Consider the following 21586-nt stretch of genomic DNA (forward strand, 5'->3'; position numbering starts at 1 on the left):
AGTCTAGCTCATGGTGGATGCAGGGACCCAGGGCAATTTTTTTTAAGGATTATTATATTCTCTATGAAAGAAATCTTATGGCAGAGAGGATCCTATCAGAGTTGAAATGCTTCACCCCATGGCTGTAAGCCTGGGCACATAACATGATCTCGTGTAACCTTTGAGTCCTACTTTTATTAACTTATTTCCTTATTTGGTAGGGGTGGAGTTATGGAGGGGAGTTGTGGCCAGGGCAGCAGGAAGCAATTCCATTTTGAAGAGTGGCATATTAGAAATATGCTGTTTCCATTTCTTTTTGATGTATTGCCGAAGTGCAGTTCAGGTAATCAAGTCTAAGCTAAAGGGAAATTTTCCTTTTGAGCAATACTCCTGTTAAGCTAATACACATGAAAAAAAAAACGTATTAGAAACCACTCTTTGTTATCAGAAGATTACCTGGAGGAATTATTTGATAGGCTGTTAAAGCTGATGTGAAGTCTTTTAAAGTGGGATGAGTACCTTTTCCAGGAACCTGTAATTTGAAAATACTTCTGTGAATCTTCCTAACATTACCTTTTCTCTGTTCTTTTCCCAAAAGCCACCTATATGCTTTTTCTTAAAGCCTAAGGAGAAGAAATTCTTTACCCCTAAGATGCTCTCTTACTGAGTGTCCTGGATGTCAAACTGAGACTGGAGAAGCTTTGGTGACAATCCAGAATAAAATGGCAAATTGTATGGATTTTGCTTATGCTCAAATTTTTTATCTATTAACTTTCTCATCACTCTTAAGGCTTGATCTCCATTAAATCCTTCGCTGAACTGCCCGGTCATATCCTATAGTTCCTTCCACTGTGCCCTCCCATGATGGGACTTGTACCTCTGTTTGGAATCTTCTTTACTAATCATCAAATACTGTGGCAGTGAGATCTGTCCCCAGGGAGTGTCACCTCCCTTGAGGTCAAGCACCACTGGATCTGAAGATTCTTGGAGGTCATTTCTAGTTTCAACATCCCAGAAACTGAGGGGTTTGAGGGGCTTGGTGGCATATACCTGCTTATCTTCTGAGGGCATCTTGTTTTTATCATTAAAAAAAAAAGCAGTTGGTCTCAATATATTATAGGCTTGTGATCTAAATTTTTTTTCTAGGTTGGGCACATTTTGCTTTCAAAATTACCTGCTTATCCTCCTCTGTTATTGTCTTTACTTTGTTTCCTTGTTTTCTAAATAAGTTATTTTCTATGATCACATCTTCATTTAGTATTTCTTATGATCTCTCATGCACATGTGTGTTATGTCTGGTCTTCCTGGTGGGGTAATAAACACTCCAAGTGGAGGATCCCCGGGGTTCTATTTGCCAACATTTGGTGAGCATCAGCTCTGTGTGAGGACACGGAGGAGCGGTGAGGGGAAGAGGACCCCTCTATCTGAGGAGTTGGCAGTTCAGCAGCGGGGAGTCAGATAATAGAAAAATACAACCGTGGGTGCAAAGAACACTTTTGTTCCTCCTAATTCTTAATTACAAAGTTAAGAAGTACAATAAATGCTAACAAATGCTTGCCAACTGTTGGAATAAAAGTGTTCTGATTGGAAAAAAGCCTTTTAGGTGTTTGCCTACAAATCAAGCTGAATCCCAGAATAGATTTAGATGAATTCATGGGGAAATCCCTTGCATATGGGATACAACTTTTAGGGCAGCAGATAGTGGCCTTGGGATGTACTAAAAGTGCCAAGTAATAAAAACAACCCTCCTAATATGAAGGTCCAAGCAAGAAGACTTGATATGGATCTGAGAAAGGAGGCAGGCACATTTGGGCAAAAGAGGATGGTTGAAGGCCAACAGGATTCCAGACACTGAGGATGGAGGCCAGGCCACAGGGTCTGGGGGTCCAAGCAGGTAACTGGAGGAAATCTTCAGGACTATCAGACAACAGAAATCCAAGCCAAGCCAGTGACTGCTGATGGCCTGAGAGCCAGGGCAACATCTGCAGGTTGAGGGGCAGATGCTGTTTTCTGTAAGGAGTCGAAGCTCTCTGCTGGACCCATGAGATTCCTGTCAGACAAGTGCTGGGCCCTGAGCTCTGTGGGGCCGTCTTGGACTTTAAACTCCTGTGGCTTAAGCTTTCCAGAACAGTGGCCATCAGTCAGAGGAGTTAGGGATTGTCATGGAGAGGAAGCCTCTGAGAAAGGCTTGTGCCAAAGGCTGAGCCCTCTACTGCCTCACTAGGACTGAAACCCTTCTTGGAGATGAGTTTTATGAAGCAGAGCTGAACTCCGTCGAGCCTTCGGGCTTTGACAACACTTTGACCAGAGTGATGGGAAATGGTTTCAGGGGACAGCCCGCTGCATTGCCCATGGGCTCAGCCCTCAGTTGTCTGCCCTGCCCGCCCTTCCTCTCTCCTTACTGACTCCAGGTTTGGTCTCTGCAGCCGTGGCCTTTCTGATCAGGGCCGTGAGCTGGCAGAGTGCAAGAGGCCTGTGCTGCCAAGATCCTCATGGAGGCAGGTGGCAACCACCAGTGGGCAGCAGGAGCATGCTCCTCAATCTTCGTGGGCCTGTTGGGGGCTCTGGGGCTGAGAGCAGAAGGCTTTCAGATGGTTTCCCTTTTGCGTAGATCAGGGAACCAAGAACTTGAGCCCAGGTGTATATGCCCACTGACTGAGAAGCTCTGAGCCCAGCTTCTGGGCAGTCAGTTCGCTTCTGTGGCTTTCTCTGGCTCCCTCTCTTTTCTTCCCTCCCTCCCTCCCTTCCTTTATATTCAGGTATTTAAGTAATTAAAAAAAAATAACAATACTAAACACACATATTCAGAACTGGCATTTTAACATTTTTGTCCTTTTTGGTTATAAGTCTTTTCTCTTTTAATAAAATAGTTAGTTTAGTAGTTTAATAAAATAAATGTCTTCACAGTGTGAGTTTCTGTATCCCAGACCCCTTCTCCTTTCCCAAGGGACCTTCCTTACAATCTTTTTATACTTCACAAATATCCTCGACTGTGACCAATATGTGCTATTGTTTTCTATGTATTTTTAAAAGTTCACATAAATTGTTTTATATGTACATACTGGTATGCAGTTTTGATTATTTTTCTTTCTCACTTAGCATGCAGATCTCTTTCTGCTCAGATATAAGATCTGGTTCAATCCAACTTGTTTACTTAACACACCTTACTTTTTTTCCATTTCTTCATTGACAGACACTTGGGTTGTTTCCAACTTTTGGTTCTAATCACTTTACAGTGAATATTCTTGTGCGTCTCCTTGTGGGCATGTGTGGGAATTTCTCTCAGGTGAATAGCTGGAAATGGAATTGCTGGCTGATTTATAATTTCTAGGATTTCAGCAAATTGTTCTTCAAAGTGCTTGTACCCATTCCCACTGTCTCCAACAATGTAAGAGAACTCTCTCACATCCTTAGAAATGCCTTACATTGTCAGACTTAAAATATTTTGCCCATCTAGTGGGAAAGCAATGGCATGTTCTTGTTTCAATTTGTGTTTCAGATTCCTCGAGGGGGAAGCAGCTTTTCACATGTTTTGTTGTGACTGAGGCTTTCCCTCTGGAAATTATCTGTTATTAACTTTACAGGCTGGTCCTCTGATTCCTCACTTACTGGTAGCTAAGAAGAGTTTCTTAAGGGGTAGATTTCATGAGCAGGTTATAGCCAGCAGCTATACTGTGGGCCTCTGTGCAGATGGGCACTCAGGGAAGGGAATTCTAGGCATCTGGAGGGCCCTTGCTGACCTTTTAGTCCAGCTATTCTGTTGGTTTTCCCATTTTGATGAGGAGAAAGATTCATGATTTCTCCAGGGCATCCCTGCCCCCACAGTGGAAGAGTCTTCTCTAGTGACCATTTTTCCTAATTTCACATCTTGTTTGGATGTTCTGTAAAAAAATCTTCTGTCTGGTCTTAAATGCAAGAACAGTTATGCTTTGCTTAACATCTGACTGGTTTTCATCTCATGAACACTACAAATTTAACTACATTTACCTCCTTTCCTTCTTTTCTGGAGTGCAGTAACTAAAAAGCTTAGAATTGAGCTTGGGGTCCTTTCCTAACAACCATCTTCATCATGAAGCTAGTTCCTAGCTCCGCTGGTATCTTTGCCCTGCCTTTCTTTTCCTCTATGCCTTCCATTTTTATTTATATTGGCTCACTGTATTTTATTGAATGTTACTGGGTAGTTTATAAATTACAAGTCTATGAAAGTGAAATAAAAATGAAAATTAACTAAAAGAAAAGTTAAAGATAAATGCTTTGTGCCATACATATTCACTAAGTACCTGCTGGTGTCAGGCCCCTGTCATAGGCATGGAGGGAGGCATTCTCTGGGAGAGTGACATCCACGTGCTAGTTCAGTTATAAGGAGTGAACAGACTTCTCCTCTCTGGATGTCCTGGTTGTGACCCTAAGGGACACCTGGCCCATGTTATCTGCCTGTTTTGCTGGTGGCTTGAAAAAAGCATTCATATTTAGGGCTCTTTAGAATGCAGTTCTTATTGGGAAATAATTTAGAAAAGGCAGGTCACTGTGGTCTCTGCTGAAAATGTTAGGGCATTGAAGATCTTGGAAAAATGAATCTGAAGTGTGATAATTTTGAAACATTTCATAAAAACTCTCAATGCTGAACATTGTTGTTTGAGCATTAGGTTTGAGTCTTAAAATGTTTCCTTCTGTGTGTGGAATGAATCCTTCCAGCACATCTAGTAAGTGCCAGGGCCTGGATGTCAGGGGGAATCATGATCTTTGAGCAGAAGATGCTCTTCTATCTTGGAGGTTGCTCTTTTATGTAACAGGGTATAACGTTACTATGGTACTTTGAAAATTACTTTTCTTTGGTGTAATTTTGTTCCCTTAGAGCATTTACTTATTTTACTTTGTTTGTAAAATTTGTTTTCTAAAAATGGGTGCCCCAGCTCTTACCATACATCTTGAAATCTTTTTTCTTTTCTTTTTTTGGATTGGGTCTAAGAATCCTGTAGATGCTATACTGATTACTTTTTTTTTCATTTTAACACACATTAGTAGCAGCAGGGGTACATACTTGTTTTCAGTGTCTTAATTGGAATGTTATATATCTTACATATTTTTTGAAAAAGAAAGAGGAAAATCCAGCTTAGCACAACTTCCTGTACTGCTTTTGGAACTCCAGGTATTGTCCGTCCATCCAATCCATCCATCAATCCATCCATCTTCATCCTTTGAATACCTGCCTAGTGCAAGGTACTTTGCTAGATGCTGTGGTGCATATTATTAAGAATTATAGAACAGGATCCAGCTGTCTCCAGAGAGGTTGCGATCTCAGAAAACTGAATAGATGGATACTCAGACAACTCTAGCACAAGGAAATTCTGTGGTGGTCGTTTTAGCGGCTTTGTGTTTGTATTACTACAGATTCTATGGGTTGCAAGTGACAAAAATTCAGACCCAACCTCTGTTAGGGACATCTAGCCTCAGAGATGGCGGGATCCAAAGGCTCAGGTGGCATTTCCAGGGCTCTGTCTCCTTTATGTCCCTTAGCACCCTTTCTTTCTGTTTGGTGACTTCACTTTTGCAGATACTCTTCCTTTGCGGCAGAGAAATTAATCACAGAAACCCCAAGCCTCCATCATCTTTGAACTATGATCCCAGAGGAAGACACTTTCTCTGTCCCAGCCTTCATCTGTTCAATTTTGGGGAAGATTCTCCTTGGCCCTGCTGGGGTCACATGCACATCTCCAAGCCAGTCATCATGGCCAAGGGGGTGGGATTCCCCATCCAGCCAGCGTCACCAGTTTACTCCTGTGTTTGAGGATTTGGGGGGTGAGCAAACCGTGGATTCCCACAGAGTACACTAGGGCCCGTTGAGGTTTGTCATATATGGCTCCTAAAAGGAAAATTGGTATTATTATCAACAAAGGAAAAAAGAGAGGATCCTGGGCCAGGAAAAGAGAGAGTGGAGATGAGGGGAGGCAGAGAGGCAGAAGGAGTCCACTGCAGTATTTTAGGAGGTGAAAGCAGGAAGTGACTTGCTGCTCTTGGAATTCAAGGAAGGATGTGATTTGTCTTGAATGACTGTTACCATAAGGGTGAAATGCTTTTGAGGTGCATTTCCAATTTATTTTCACCTCTCTACACAGGGCATATTGGAAAGGGGAGGCAACTGAACTTGTTAGTTGAAAGAATGATAAAAAATTAAGAAAAGATGAAACCTGGTGATCCCATCATTGACCATGGACCCCACTCATTCATGATTTCTTCTCCATCACACTCAATTTTGCTCCCCTTGCTGTATTTTTTTTTAACTGGTAAGAGCAGGATGTATGGGAAGGGATTGCTTTGAACATCAAATGGGTTTGGAAGGAAGTCACCCATTCTTTCTTGCACTGCCTAGTTCAGAGTGACTGGTTGCCCCGCTCTGCTTTTTTACAGTTACATTGCAAATCAGAAAAGGTTAGAAATCATCAATGAAGATGATGTTGAAGCTTATGCAGGACTGAAAAATCTGTGAGTACTCAGGACTTGGATACCTTATTTCAGAACTTTTCTTGTGTGTTATTATAGTCAGATGGGCTTTCATTGGTTAATTCTAACATACATGCAATTATGTGTTTTCACAGGACAATTGTGGATTCCGGATTAAAATTTGTGGCTCATAAAGCATTTCTGAAAAACAGCAATTTACAGCACATGTAAGTAAAGATTGATTATTTGGTTTCCCAGGACCCAGTTTATTCAAAAAAAAATTTTTCTCTGTTTATATTCCTTCTTTTCCAACTCTAAACAGCCTGCTTATTTCCTTTCATAACTTTCTGGGCCATTTCCATCTTGGACAGAGCAACAGGCCAACAGCAAGGATTCTGATGTGAAAACTGTGTCCTGGTACAGCGCCCTTGATTCTTTTCCTTGGAATCACAACACGTTCCCTGAAAGACATCAAACTAGTTGATATGAAAGAATTTAACTTGCCCTTGGCATTTTTAGGGAACTAAAAATTTCTAATGCTTTCTCCTTTATAGTAGATCCTCCTCTGGACCTTCCTTTTCCCAAAGCTATCTGTCATGACTGATGAAAGTGGAGATAAACCAATCAAGGCACCTGCCAAAAGTTCAGAAATTATACAGTGGCAGATGCTGTCACGAAAGTCATGTTGAGGCTCCGTCAACTGAGGTCAAATGGAAATATGGACAGTGGGGGGGCACTTGGACAGTTTGCTGCTAAATCTGTTAGGTGATGGCACTCGATAAGGTGTGGCCTTCCTGAGACGTTTCTTCAACAGACAGAGGATCACACCCTTAAGCTCAGATTGGTGTCCCCTAAGCCCCGAGACTGCAGTGGGAGCTTCTGCTGGAGGACCATTGCCTGCCTTCACTGGCTTTTTTGTGCTTTGCCAATTCTCTGCAACAGTATTTACATGTCTCCTTGTCTACAGTTTACCTCTAGGACTCAGCTGAATTATGTCACCTGGTTTTCCTAAAAGTTGGGAGGGAAGATCTTTTCAATTCCCATTTCATAGACATAAAATCAGGCTAAGGAAGTTCTAAGACTTGCTCAGGTTCACAGTTTGAAATTGGTAGAATTATGACTCCACGGCTCACTCCTGGCCATGTTCTTACAATAAGAGCACAGGAAATAAAATCTGTACTCTCCAGATAGCTAGAGAGTTAGCCCTTCTTGTCAAACTTGTCCTCTTTCATGTCTGGGGGAGAATAGATCCCCCCTGATGTCTGTATCAGGTATAAAAGAGATCGTTCTGTTAGAGCAGATTGCGTGGACACTCTGTGGAATTTGTTGATTTTATGAAAAACCTTAATTTCATAAGGCCGATAGCATGACTTCATATTTTATAGGTGGTGTGCATGATGAAGTCAACTTAAAAATAAAGTCTGTAGAATTAAGATATAAAACATTTGGCAAAAATGTGATACAACTCCAAGGAACTTTATTAACACATTTCATTTGAATGTTTTTTGGCATCGTCTCTGTCACTGGTTGCCTGTGCTGATTCGATGTGTGCGTAGGCCTTGACAGCATAAACAAGAGAGAAGCTGGATAGGAAAAGGCAAAATGCTCTGCTGCAGTCGTGTAAATGTGATGAATGATCTCAGTGGTTAAGCTCTGGTATTTTCATCACAGCTGACTTTAGACCCGTATTACACAACAACCACATTTCACTGGCTCCTTACCTCATCCCCTTCCCTAATGTGGTTTGCACAAGGTGCTATGGTTAATTGTAGTTTTAGTAATGGACTTATTTACTTATATGAAGACTTACTGTACCTCTTATATTTTCCCTACTTTCTGTGTTGTGTGCCATCTATATTTAAACCAGAGCCACCTTGTGTATTTTTTCAGTGTGATACATGGTAGGATCATTTTTATGGCATTTTGTGTGCTGTACACAACTTATATAAAGCCAACTCTATCCCTGTCTCCCAAAGATGTGTCATTTGAAAATAGGAAACCAAGGAGTTGGATATGTGCTATATATTTTCTTTAAAAGGCAGGAAACCTGATTATTGGTCAAACTGCAAAAAACTCTATTGATAGTAGACATGGTCAACTATTAAGACAGAATGAAGTTAGGCAAGTATTCAAACAGCTATGAAAAATTCACAAAACATGTCAGGAAGCTTCATATACATACACAGGAAGCTCCTAAGTACCAAAACATGAGATTAAGTAGTTGGCTTTTGAGAATGTCAGGGAGGAAGGAAGATATCAAATCAGGTATTTTTCTTTTCAGACCTAGTCCCAACTTCTTCTTATGACCAAGGACACAGGCTGGGGCTTGATCTCCCTGATTCCCCACATTTAAGTAAATTATACTTACTACTTTGAACAGCAACACAGTGGGTGCCAGGGAGCTGAAAAAGAAATGTGTATTAAAAGCTGTTTCGCTCCACACTTGGGATGTACTGATTACCTCTCTGGGTTTCCCAGCCATATATAGATGTGCACGAGAGCAGCTGACATCACTTTGGGTTCTAGGGAAATTCAGTTTGGATCCTGTAGCTCTCACCACTCCGCCTCCTACACTGTGCATGAGTAGCGTCACCTGGTGACCGTTCAGAGCCCCAGTGACTGGTCACTGAGTTGACTTTTTGGTGCCTTTAATTCCTGCCCAGCCCCTGAGAACCCAGGAGTGGTGAGGAAAGCCAGTTTTTGTGTTTTCCAGGGGCTTTGCAGAAGTGCTAGTTAGTTCCTTTGCAAACCTATAATCAAACAGTAAGAAGATTGTTGATGATCTTCCTCTCCTCCTCCCCCCTTTTGGCTTTTGGACCCAATAAGTATGGTTCATAAAACTCATCTTGTTCTTTGGTGTGCAACCCTACTCTGGCTGTGCGGCTGGCTGCCCAGTGAGGGCAACTGCTCCCAGGACTGGCTCTGCTAGCTGACCAACAGCCTTGACCATTGGCGTCCTCTTTCTTGGCCTCGTCTTTCTTCATTCTTCTTGGGAAGAAGAGTAGGTTTTCTTTTCTTTCCCTTCAGAAGGATGAGGATTTCTGGTGAAGATGAAAACATTTGTGTCTCAGACTGGAGGCTGGATTGACTTTTCTGTGTATTATACTCCAGTGAAACCCATTCTTAATTCACTTTGCAAAAGAAAAGATGTATGTGGGCACATTTTACAACTTCCCAGTGGATTATTTTTCATGTGGGTGAACACTTTACACTCCGTGTGAAGAGAAAAGACGCCAGCATAGAAGGAGGAGGGCCCCTCATGTAGGTAGGGGTTTGAATGAGTGGAAATCTCAATATAGAATTAAGTGGAGATGGACACATGCATTTTTTAATTATGAGGTGCTGAGGCAGCATTTTCTTTATTCTTCAGTGGATGAAGCCTAGTTCATGCTTAGCTGCTGGGCTATAAGCCTTCTCTGAAGGTGATTGGTTAGACATACCAAGATCCTTCAACCAATGATTTTGTTGGCCTGACACAACAGACTAGGCTCAAGTAAGGGGGTTGGATTACTGTCACCCTCAAATCAGCTTTTATCTGACTCCCAAGCTGACACTCACCTTCACGAGCAGGGACAGATATTGAAAGGCTCATTGCAATTTGTTTGTTGTGGGCTTGGCTGTTTTTGTAAAAGTTGATGCTTGTTTTACTGTCATTTTACTTATTAAACACATGTCTAGAAGTCCAAGCTTTGGACACTTTTAAAATAAATTAAGCCAGTAAACAAATTTGCAGAACAAATCTGCTAGGATTAAGGCTCTAAATTTCTCAATTCAAGGGCCCATGGCACTTCTCATTGGAAACTGAAACTTCTGTCCATTGAGTAAAACTATGTATTTGGGACACGTCAGTAAATGTGTTAATATTTTTTCAATCACAAATATGATGTCTTTTCATTATCTGGTTGGTTCAAACCTTAAAATGATATGTCACTGGAATAGTTCCAGATAAAATCTGACTTATTCCTTGTTATTTGATGTTTTGTTGTTATTGTTCTCATCATGAAATTATGTGGTTATTTAGAAGTCATATATCAAAGTCTCAGTAGAGTTTATCTATCAATAGATGTATTCTTTCCTATAAGAATGTGTTAAATTTAGTTAATGTTCAGGAATTTGTGTATCTTGTTAATTACAAAATATTTCTGATGATCTTTAGTTTTAAAGCATCTTTTACCTTAGTGAGTATATGGTTTTAAATTAAATTCTCCTATTAATTATTCACAAGGTCAGAGACCTCTAGGAGGTCTTTTACTCAGCTCTGAATCAGCATATGAAAAATAAACGTTTTGGTAAAAAGGAGATTAAAAACAAACATGAAAGTTATTCCCCTCCCTCCTGCCCCAGGAGTAAGAATTGTAGGAGAGGCAGGATCAACTAAGCTGTCACTACGGGTTAAAGAAAGAAATTACAGGGTTTAGGTAAGGCATGAACCAGGATCAAATAAAATTATACATTGAAAAGAAAATTTCTATGTGAATGCTTTATTCCTGAAATGTAACATATAGAATTCATAGTTAATGTTTTTGATTCCTTCCAGCAATTTTACCCGAAACAAACTGACGAGTTTGTCTAGGAAACATTTCCGTCACCTTGACTTGTCTGAGCTGTAAGTAATGATATTGTGGAAAAAGTATTGGGGGATACAAGTCCCAAAGGAAAGGGTGATTATGTATATATTTTTTAAATGAGTGATGTTGCATGCTTGTTTTTATATCAAAATTCTTGATAAATGATTTCTCATGGTTTGGGCACTTGCTCTTTTATTCCCTCCTGAAAACATGATTCAGGAAAGTAATGAAAAACCAGAAATCTCATTAGTAATATATCATTTAGGATGAGTTTAAATGTGGTTGTTACAGAAAGGATTTGTTTTCAAAAGGAGGGGAAAAGAGAAAAAGAGCTCTGTGTTCAAAAGGTGACTCGTCTCAGAGCATCCCCTGGGCCCTGTTATGTTGGGGCCCTAACAGAAAGCTAATCTGGTCAAGGAATAAATGGCCGCGGACAACACTGCCCAGCTTTTCTCCACCAAGCACAGTGTGGTGACTGGCACTTAGCGCACACTGGGGGAGAGCTAGTCCTTCCTCCTACCTGCCCGCCCTGGAGAGATTATCTTAGCTCTGCCATTGCAGTCAGCATTTTTCCTTATGCCCAGATTGCCTTTGCTGTCAAATGATAGGAAAACCGTGAAATGTGTTGATGACTAGTAGCCAGCATTTCCAAGCATGGACAGTACTTGGTTTAACACTAGGGAGCAAATATAAACTGTTGACATTCCATGAGTAAGAGACCCAAAGAACCCAACAGCAGAGACTCTGAGTGTCAGAGGTAGGCCCAGGTGGACAGGCCTTGGAGTCCCAGGCCATGGCTTTCCTTTAAACTGCGGGTTGCCTGAGGGGTAGGGGCCACCCCTGTTTACAAGGTAGTAGTGCTGATGAGAAGGTGCCACTAGCTGAGTGACAAGAAGTTAGTATGTAGCAATGAGGGGTACAGAGTGCCAAGGCTTATTGAGTATTTTGGAATCAACTAACTTCCAGGAGTTGAAGCACTAGCTTTCTAACACAGGAATTGGTGGGAAGAACTTAAGGAAGTCATATCATATAGAGGAAGATATTCAGTGTGAACATTTTGAGTATCAATGCAGAGAATTTTCATGATGGCTTAAAAATTAGAGTTCTGATTTCAAATTCACATGTCCCAGTATTCTCCCTGCAGCATATTTAATCAGTGCATTCGACAAATGTTAGTTTTGTGCTTGTTGCAAATCAGATTAACGTGGCACTAGGCCATGGGGATGTAAGATAAGCTGTTTCTGTGTTCCAGGATTCTGCTGTCCAGTGGGAGAGGTAGAATCCTAAACAAATCAGTGTACTGTGCTGTAAGGATCTGTGGAAAAGGCGTTTGCACAATGAACTAGAGGAAGACGCCAGTTGTCAGTGTTGTGTGGTCATATGAACATTGCTTTATTTATAATTAAAGATCCCTTGTTCTTTATCCCTGTTCTGGATTCAATCATACCTCCTTTTTACAAAAAATCTTTTGTTTTCATGTACTCAGATCACCAGGAAATTTTTAATTAGTTGATGTTTAAACATTGTGGGTCTCTTCCCTATTGTACTACATATCCAGTAGCATCAAATCCTGTTTGGTGTTGGAGGGACACTTCAAGGCTATCAAGCAGACACAAATTAAGTGAGCCTGCCATGACCACATTTTCCCCAAAGAAACTCCTGGAAACATCTCCAGGGAACCCTGAGATTCTTAGAACCCAACCAGAAAACCACAGGAGTAATGGTGCTGCAAAGCCCAGGTCCTGTCCGCACGGAAATCTTAAGCATTGTGGTTAATGCCAGGCAGCGCCTATGTAACGATTTTAAATGGCCTCATTTAAAGCTCATTACCATAAATGGAATTCATCTTAAATAGGCCACTGAGTATTATAAATAAGCATTGAAAGAATTTTTTTTCTTGTGGTTTTTATTTTCTTCTTGACTGCTTCTTCCTTCACCAATCACAGGCCACAGGAGGCCGGGCGGCCTGCCTGGCTGGTGACTTTCTCTTTGCAGACCCTCCCACAGAGGGCTAAGTGGCTGAGTCTGGAGCTCAGTTGAGCTGCCCTGGGATTGCATCTTGCACAAAGCTAAAGGGCTATTTACAGGCTCTCCCATTTCAGTCTTAGCATTGTATTTAACGTCTCATTTTAAACTAAGATGAAATTGCTCTCCTCTTCCCCACCCCTCCACCACCTTGACATTTGGGCTTATTAAATAGTAACACTTCAAGCCTGGTCACATAGAGGCAGGTTAGCGTTCCTAAAAGCTTATTGTTCTCTTCACTTAAGGTCTTAACAACTATATAATAACTGTGATCAGTTTGTTAGGGTACCTTATTTTCCCCCATTCTGTGAGGCCTTTTTCTCTCCTGTCTTGTAGCAATTTTTTCTGTTGTGTTTCTGCACTCTTCTGAAAGGTCTTACTCTGCATCCTTTAGCTTCCACAGTGGTATTTGCACATAGCAGAAGATTAGTAAGTATTAGATAAATGAATGAATAATAAGCACGCTGTGCTGCAAAGGTGAGTATGACCTCCAAAGATTGCTGGCTAGAAAGAGTTCATACTATTGTAGTGCTTCATGAACACTAGTGTAGTTAAAACTAGAAACAAGAAGCCTGATCAGGTTCCATTTCTGTTCCACCTAGGATCCTGGTGGGCAATCCATTTACGTGCTCCTGTGACGTTATGTGGATCAAGACTCTTCAGGAGATTAAGTCCAGTCCAGAAACTCAGGATTTGTACTGCCTAAATGAAAGCAGCAAGAATATTCCCATGGCAAACCTGCATATACCCAATTGTGGTAATTTACTTTTAAATCAATGAGTTCCACTTGCAACTAATTATTCTAATCGCCTTGGTGTGGCAGAGTCTGGGAAGATGATCACTACCCAGATTTTATAGAGTACGCTGTTGATGTCTCGAGTGGGTCAGGCAACATTTGTGTGCAGTTCAGAGAAATCAGCTGGGAGTGACTCTGCCGAATATTCTTTGCAAGCAGAATATTAATTCTGAATGGATGACTTTAAAGTGCATAGAGAAAAGAGTACGGTGATTATTCCTGTATATCTGTGTTCATTTGTTTGTTTAGCCACCCATCTACCCATCTATCCATTCATCCAACAATTACCTGCCAAGAGTATGGTACTTCCCTGGCCACATATATACTTGGTTGGCACCCAGACCATGCAGAGAGAGGGATCTCAGGGTGATATGGTGTCCTGGCAGCACAAGAAATCCTGTTCAGTCCAGCACATTCCCTTCAACTTGTCTTGTTACCAGATTTCTGTCATTTGATGGGGCTGCACAAATCTGCCCTTGTATATGCTTTTCCCCATGTCTGGGTTTACAATCTCCTCCTTTACCCTTGTTCCCCACTGTTCTCTTAACATTTGTATCCCCAGAATTTAAAAGCCACCGTATAATAGAATTATAGCTCTCTGTGAGGGTCAGTGTCTTTACAAGGGAAGAAAATCTAAGTGTTCTGGTTATGAATTTACTGCTAAAGCCTTCTGTGATGTGCCTTTACAATACCCACATATGCATATTATTCCTCTGTTGAAATTTTAATCCATTAGTTAGCCAGTTAATCAGTTCACAGTTACATTTGCTCTTCTGGCCTAGTGACTGGTAATGCAGCAAAAAGCCAGGTAGCACCTGGCTGTTATCCGAAAGGAATTTGTACATTTACCATAAACATCCAAGTTTCTGTTTTCAGAGGACCCTATTGTCAGTTTTTATTTAAGGAAAATACACGTGCTGTTCATTTTTAATGGGAATGCAATAAAAGGAGAGGTAAGTGTTTGTTTATTAGGTTGTAGGGGCTTGAAGACAGCATTACTTTCCCCACAGCTTCTTCTGTCATAACTAGAGCCCTTTGGCTTCATAACAGTGGAATCAGGCTTTGTTCCTTTGCCAACCTCCCTCTGCTTTCTTTGTTAGCCGACACTTAAAAAAAATTTTAATATATATATACCTTTTCCTGGTTGATAAGAGGGTAACTGTTCTCTGTTCTGGTATAAATCTGCACTGCTGAGGGAAATTGCCTAGAGGGACAAGAAATATATTGTTGAGTCACCTGGCCTGCTGGCCAGCTCCCAGCTCCCTGTGGCTGCTGCGACCACAGTGGTTCAGCAACTGCTGAGAGGAGAAAGGAGAAAGCATCTGACTCCAGCTCTGGTTTCACAGATAGCCTCTTAATAGCCTGCTTTGCCCTTGCCTGAAACCAACTCTATTCTTTTTTTAATGTTAGTTTTTCACCATGTTGTCTTGACAGCACTGTGGTAATGCACTCCACCTAATGTGTTGTAGGTGGACTGTCCTAATTTTTCCTGATCCATTTGTCAATTTTCAAAAATTTTTTGTTTCCTGCACATTAGTCAATGTATCGTATGTCTGAGAGAGAGACTTTTAATCCACTGTCGGAGGATATGCGTGTGACTGAAAGAGTACATCCACATTTAATGTCTGGGTCAACAGTGCTTTTCAAAAAGCAACATTATAAAAGGTGATGCAGAGAGTTATGCTGCTTATTCTTGACCTGTTTTGTATTTCTCTGTTCATTTGTACTTTCTTTTCAGTGTATTTTACTTATTTATAATTGTACAAGTAATGCTGATACATGTTGTTATAAAAAGGACCTCTTAGGTTACACTTATAGCTTCCCTTTTTCTTGTGTGTGACCAGTTCAGGTCCGCAGTCACAGATCTATCATACTCTTTGTAATCTTTGCATGGTCTTCATGGTGTAATGTGTCAATCATGTTGTCTTCCATAGTGATGGGCAGTTAGCTTATTTCCCATTTTTCATTACTATAAAAATATTTCAACAAGCACCATTATACATATGCTTTGTATGTGCATATGGTTACAAAGGTTTTTCTATAGTGCATAGTAGAAAGTGGAATTTTTGGTTTATATGGTTTGCACATTAAAAATGGTTACACCAGTGTACAGCCACTCCAGCAAAACATACCTTGAAATTATCAAACTTCTTATTTTTTGTCTAAAATATGGTATGGTTTTTGGTTTGCATTTGCTGGTTATTATTGAGTATTTTCTTTGTTTAATAGACATTGTACTTATTCTTCAGTGAATTACTTATTGGTGTCCTCTGTTTTTCTGTAGTGTTTAAAAATTTTTATTTTTATTTTTATTTTGGTATTATTAATATACAATTACATAAGCAACATGGTGGTTACTAGATTCCCCCCACTATCAAGTCCCCACCACATACCCCATTATAGTCACTGTCCATCAGCATAGTAAGATGCTATAGAGTCACTACTTGTCTTCTCTGTGTTATACAGCCTTCCTGTGCACAGCCCATGCTACATTATGTGTGCTAAACATAATGCCCTTTATTCCCCTTCTCCCTCCCTTCCCACCCACCCACCCCAGTCCCTTTCCTTTTGTCAACTGTTAGTTCATTCTTGGGTTCCATGAGTCTGCTGCTGTTGTGCTCCTTCAGTTTGTTTTGTTCTTATGCTCCACAGATGAATGAAATCATTTGGTACTTGTTTTTCTCCACCTGACTTATTTCACTGAACATAATACCCTCTAGCTCCATCCATGTTGCCGGAAATGGCAGGATTTGTTTTCTTCTTATGGCTAAATAATACTCCACTGTGTACCACCTCTTCTTTATCCATTCATCTACTGATGGACACTTAGGTTGCTTCCATTTCTTGGCTATTGTAAATAATGCTGCAATAAACATAGGGGTGCAGATGTCTTTTTGAGACTGGGCTACTGCATTCTTAGGGTTAAATTCCTAGGAGTGGAATTCCTGGGTCAAATGGTATTTCTATTTTGATTTTTTTGAGAAACCTCCATACTGCTTTCCACAATGGTTGAACTAGTTTACATTCCCACCAGCAGTGTAGGAGGGCTCCCCTTTCTCTGCATCCTCGCCAGCATTTGTTGTTCCTATTCTTTTTCTATGTTGGCCATCCTAACTGGCGTTTTAAAATTTTTATTTAAATTCTTTGCCAATTGTGCTATACCCCAATAGGACAGGAAATATACTTTTATTTCCTTTACTTTCTCCCACTAACTCTCAGATTGTTATTATCTAGGATTCATTTTTAGATTGTTAGTAGACTTTTTTGAAGATTTACTATTTCTTTGTGTATCACTGACTTTTGTATCCTAGTACTTCCTTTTGGGGTGTTTTTTTCTTTTTTGCTGGAGTGTATCCTCTAGTATTTCTCTCAGATACATTAAAAAATAAAATCTTCAAGTTCTTGCTTGGTGGAAAATCAGCTTGCCTTTTTTCTTCTCAATGGGATGGACTGAGGATAAAATTTTGCACCCAGAATAACTTCCTCTTAGAACTTTGCTGATACTGTACCATAGTCTCCTTGTATTCATTGTTGAGACTGACAGCTCGAGGGCAGTCTGATGCTTATCTCTTTCATCTTGTATGCTGACTTTTTGATATGCTTTTCTTTTCCTTCTAGAAGCTTCAGGGTTTTTTCCTCATCCATCTTATTCTTAAATTTTACCACAGTATAACAAGGTGTGTGTGTGTGTTTGAAAATATATTCTGTTTGACATGCAGTGTACTCTTTCAAAAAGAGTGCTTATGTCGTCAGTTTTGGAAGAATTTTCTAACATATTTAGATGGATATTCCTACTTCTGGCTCTACCCTCCATGCCTCTCCCCTTCTGTGACCCTTTACATTTGCCTGTCCTCTGTGCTGAATTATGGGAGAATTGGTTTACTTAGTGCTTTGCACTTCAGTAGTTTTTCCAGATACTGAATTTTTCCCTTCCAACAATCAATTTTTAATTACCATGATCTCTAGTGAGAATGTCCTTTTTCCTGTTTGGGGTCCCCATATCTTTAGGGTGCCACCAGCACCTAGCATGGCTGGTTTTCTCTGGTTAAGTTCCCACTCTCATTGCTTCTACTTGGGGGTTGCTACAGCTATTGGTGGAAGAGTCGGGGATATGGAAAGGTTGGTCACTCCTCCTATTGCTTCTACTTGTTTCTTAACCATGAGCCTGTGGCTCAGCCCCAGTGGAGCCCTGAGCTCTCCTCCTGTCCACCCCATTGGTCTCCGGTCGCCTACAGCCTTCCCTATTCTGTGCAGCATGTGCCTTTGGGGATGTGCTTGTGTCGTTTAGTCCTATTCCCTTGCTTTCTTTTGTTCCGGGGCTCCTTATGGTTTTTTGTCCACCAACAGTGTGCCTTCTCATTTTTCAATGTGGTCCTGGGTTTTAAAAAATTTACACAATTCCTAAAGATTTAAGATAAGCCAGGGAGGCTTCAGTTTGGAGAAAATTATATACAAATTTTCTTCATGATGGTTTCCCAACGTTGATTCTTTGAAGAGAACTTGAGCAGTCAATTACACTAGGTTGTTGGATTTAAATTCTGTCTGAAAGTCCGTGTTGAAGAAATCAGATACTTTGCTGACATCTTCAGATGTCTTTCTGAAATGGATTCATGGTCAATTGGCTTTTCTTTTGGGTCTTATCCTTTGCAAACTTTTAAAACAACTGTTTGGTATAATTAAGTCACAGATTCATGGATTTTGTCTTATTTTCACTTTTTTTTGTGTGGATGAAACTTATTAGCTAACTCTAAAGAGTAACTTATAAGAGTACTGGATGATTTTGTGGGTTTCATCGTTGTGAACCAGCAATTTGCCAATAGCTATGGCCATTGCATTTGGTTTGTGACTGGTAATATTTCACTTTCAATAAAGAAGAGCTACTGGAATTTCATTCCTTTATAAGGTGAGCTTTCTGTAAAAGCTTCCCCTTTTAGGATTTCATCATGGAATGAACAGATTCTCCATTTTTAAGCAAAAATACATCCTCCATGGTTCCTAGTGTGTCCCTTGAGTATAATGGGCATTTGATTAATTTTGCTAAATTTATCAACTAATAAATGCATGAGCCATATATTAAAGACCAGATAAGGTCTGTTTTTTTAATGTAATGGTTATAATGATACAGATAGTTAAGTAAAGATAACCTAAACATTGATATTATTCTAGCCAAATTATTCCATATTTTAGCATTTTGCAGTTCCCTTTGAAATTTCTGTCAGCATTGCATCCTGAAAGAATCTCATTTCTTCTTTTTCATTCTGCCCCAGCGAGGAAGTGAGTGAGGTGGGTGGGGCTGGGAAGTCTAGCTGTGCTGTTACCATTAGCAGCACAGTCAAAATGTCTCACAATATTTTTCTAACAGCCCCTCCTGCCGTGAATTACTGTAAATTTATTCATGCTGTGAAACATGTTGTGGTCTGTTTCTCCATGAGGTCTTCTTTAACCTTAGAAAAACTTTATTAATTGCAAGGCAACAAAACATGTTCATATAAAATTTCCACATTAATCAGAAAAACAGGGTGCTAATAAGACCAGTTTTGAAGACAGAAACTGACTCACCGAAGGTTATTTTGCCAGGCTGTGCTGATTTTCCATTCCATATAAGAATGTCCCTGCTACTGGGAGTGTTTCTCAGTGCAATTATTAATCACATATTATATTCTAAATTTTTGTACTCACTTCCTGCACACTTGGTTGGTCTCCAGCAGTTAGTTGTGCATTATAAGCCTTCTAGTCATCTCTCCCAGCTAAATGGGATTATTAAAGAACAGCTGACTTTATGCTTTAATTTCTTATACTATCATTATGATTTAAATCTCTGGAAGAGAGTTTCTTCAGGAAGTGTTAATAGTGGAGGAAATGCTCTGCTCTAAGTATATATATTTAAGAAAGGCAGTATTCCTCTGGGTCATATCAAAACAATCCCTCAACCCATTTCACTAGTAACTATAACAGAACATGCTAGTCCCAAAGTGAATATGAAGTGGTAGTTCTGTGGATGGTTGGACTGTGCAGTTACTGTATAAAACACCCTTAATACTCCTATGGATTGAAATCAGTCCTAGTTATTTATAATGACAATTTCAATTTTCCACTTTCCAACCTTCAAACTTTTAGTTTAGAGACTCTTTAGGACACATTAACAAAACGTTATTTATGATGGGAAAGGTTGATTCACAGGTGCCCTGGAGGAGAGGCCTCATTCCTTGAGGTAAATTGATTTTAATTTTTAATTTTTAAGATTTACTTTTGGTGTGTACCTTAGTGCATAGAAATGTCTGTTTAGCATGTTTGTACATACTCCTTTTGTTTGTTTTAATTCAGCAAAATAGACTGAGTGATTCTACTTTGTTAGCATTCACAGACATTAACAGGAAATGCTGTCTCAACACTGTGTAGAAGTTAGATTGGTATAAAACATTATTTTCTTACCATCCTAGCTGGATTGATATTTTCTTCTGAAAAACACATACAAAGTCTAGTTTTACTGTTCTGTTTTACTTCTATTACGGATCAGGTTTTACCTACTAAAACAAAGCCAGCCACACAGTGGACCATTGTTTATCTTTTTAGAGTGGCAAGCTAAACTGTTTTTTTCTAACCTGTCAGCTGCTGTTTAAATTTTTGGGTTTAGAAGTTTTGTGGTCACTGTCTGTCATGACATGGCTCATAGAAGCAAAAGGCACAATTTCCAGGTTGAGCTTGGACAGTTAATTGGCTAATTTTCTGTCATTTTTGCAATCAGGTGTAAAGTAGCCACTTCTGAATAGATCAGACTCATTTGGGCTTCATTGCTGGTAGTGAAATATATATGTTTAGTAGACAGTGAAATTGGAAGATAGATCAAGAAGATAGAAAGTGAGAGAAGAGAGAAGACAGAGCAGACAAAATCCTCCTGTATTAGAATATTTGTATACACGTGGAGTGAAGACCCAACCTGAAATGGACAGAGCTCAGGATCACTAAAACAAGATGAAAAAGAATACAGTTCCAATTTACAGGATTGAAAAATAAAACCCAAATTCGACCCATCTCATTTATTGCAAATTTGAGTTAATAATCCAGAAGGATTAGAGGTTATCTTTCTTCAGTTATTGGAAAGGGAGATTCTACATACTTTGAATTAGTAATCTAAGGACCTAGTCAATTTAGTCAACTCGTAAGAAAGGTGTGCGCTAGTGGATGGGAGCAGATGCTCCCAGTAAAGGAGGCAGCCAGTCCATGTACTAGTAAAGGTCATGGACAGACAGATGTGGGACAGGGCCAGCTGCACTCTTCACCTATTTAGTTGTGATTCTTGACAAGGTTTAACTTCTTCATCTGGAAATAGGGATACTAATGAAACTTATTTTTAAGAGTTTTTAGGATGACAAATAAAATAATATGGGAAATATCTCAGATGAGGTGTAGCACATAATCAATAATAAATACTAGCTATTAATGTTAGGACTAACATCAATATGAATATTTGTCTTTCAATGTATTTTACATCTGGATTTAAATATGTGTATACTTTGCATTTTACCAAGTTACTTCAAATTAAAATAACAAGATATCACAAAGAAATGGAGTGGACTCAAGTAAACATGGGGAATATAAGATCAATGGAAGTTAAATGGTTCCTTTAAAGCAGGACTTCTGAAACCTTTAATATGGTAATGTGCATAGTGAATGTCCAGAGTACAGAATTTTTCCGATAAGGTATTTTTTTAATGTTAATTTTTTTTTTCCTACGACAGAGCATCTCAGGACATTAGAGTTCCACAGAATACACTTT

General features: G+C 39.8%; 1 protein-coding gene across 8 annotated transcripts in view; it reads left to right on the forward strand.

Moving 5' to 3' along the window:
* Window positions 1-21586, forward strand: part of NTRK2 (neurotrophic receptor tyrosine kinase 2) — a 311589-nt gene that overhangs the window by 21412 nt on the left and 268591 nt on the right. For all 8 annotated transcript variants that reach the window (XM_037023528.2, XM_037023531.2, XM_037023529.2 and 5 more), the window contains 4 exons: window positions 6388-6462; window positions 6576-6647; window positions 10958-11026; window positions 13616-13770. In XM_037023528.2, coding sequence (XP_036879423.2) covers window positions 6388-6462; window positions 6576-6647; window positions 10958-11026; window positions 13616-13770 — 371 coding nt within the window. The remainder of the gene's footprint in view (window positions 1-6387; window positions 6463-6575; window positions 6648-10957; window positions 11027-13615; window positions 13771-21586) is intronic.

The sequence above is a fragment of the Manis javanica genome, chromosome 2 (genome assembly GCF_040802235.1).
Source record: "Manis javanica isolate MJ-LG chromosome 2, MJ_LKY, whole genome shotgun sequence".
In the NCBI taxonomy this organism is placed as follows: Eukaryota; Metazoa; Chordata; class Mammalia; order Pholidota; family Manidae; genus Manis; species Manis javanica.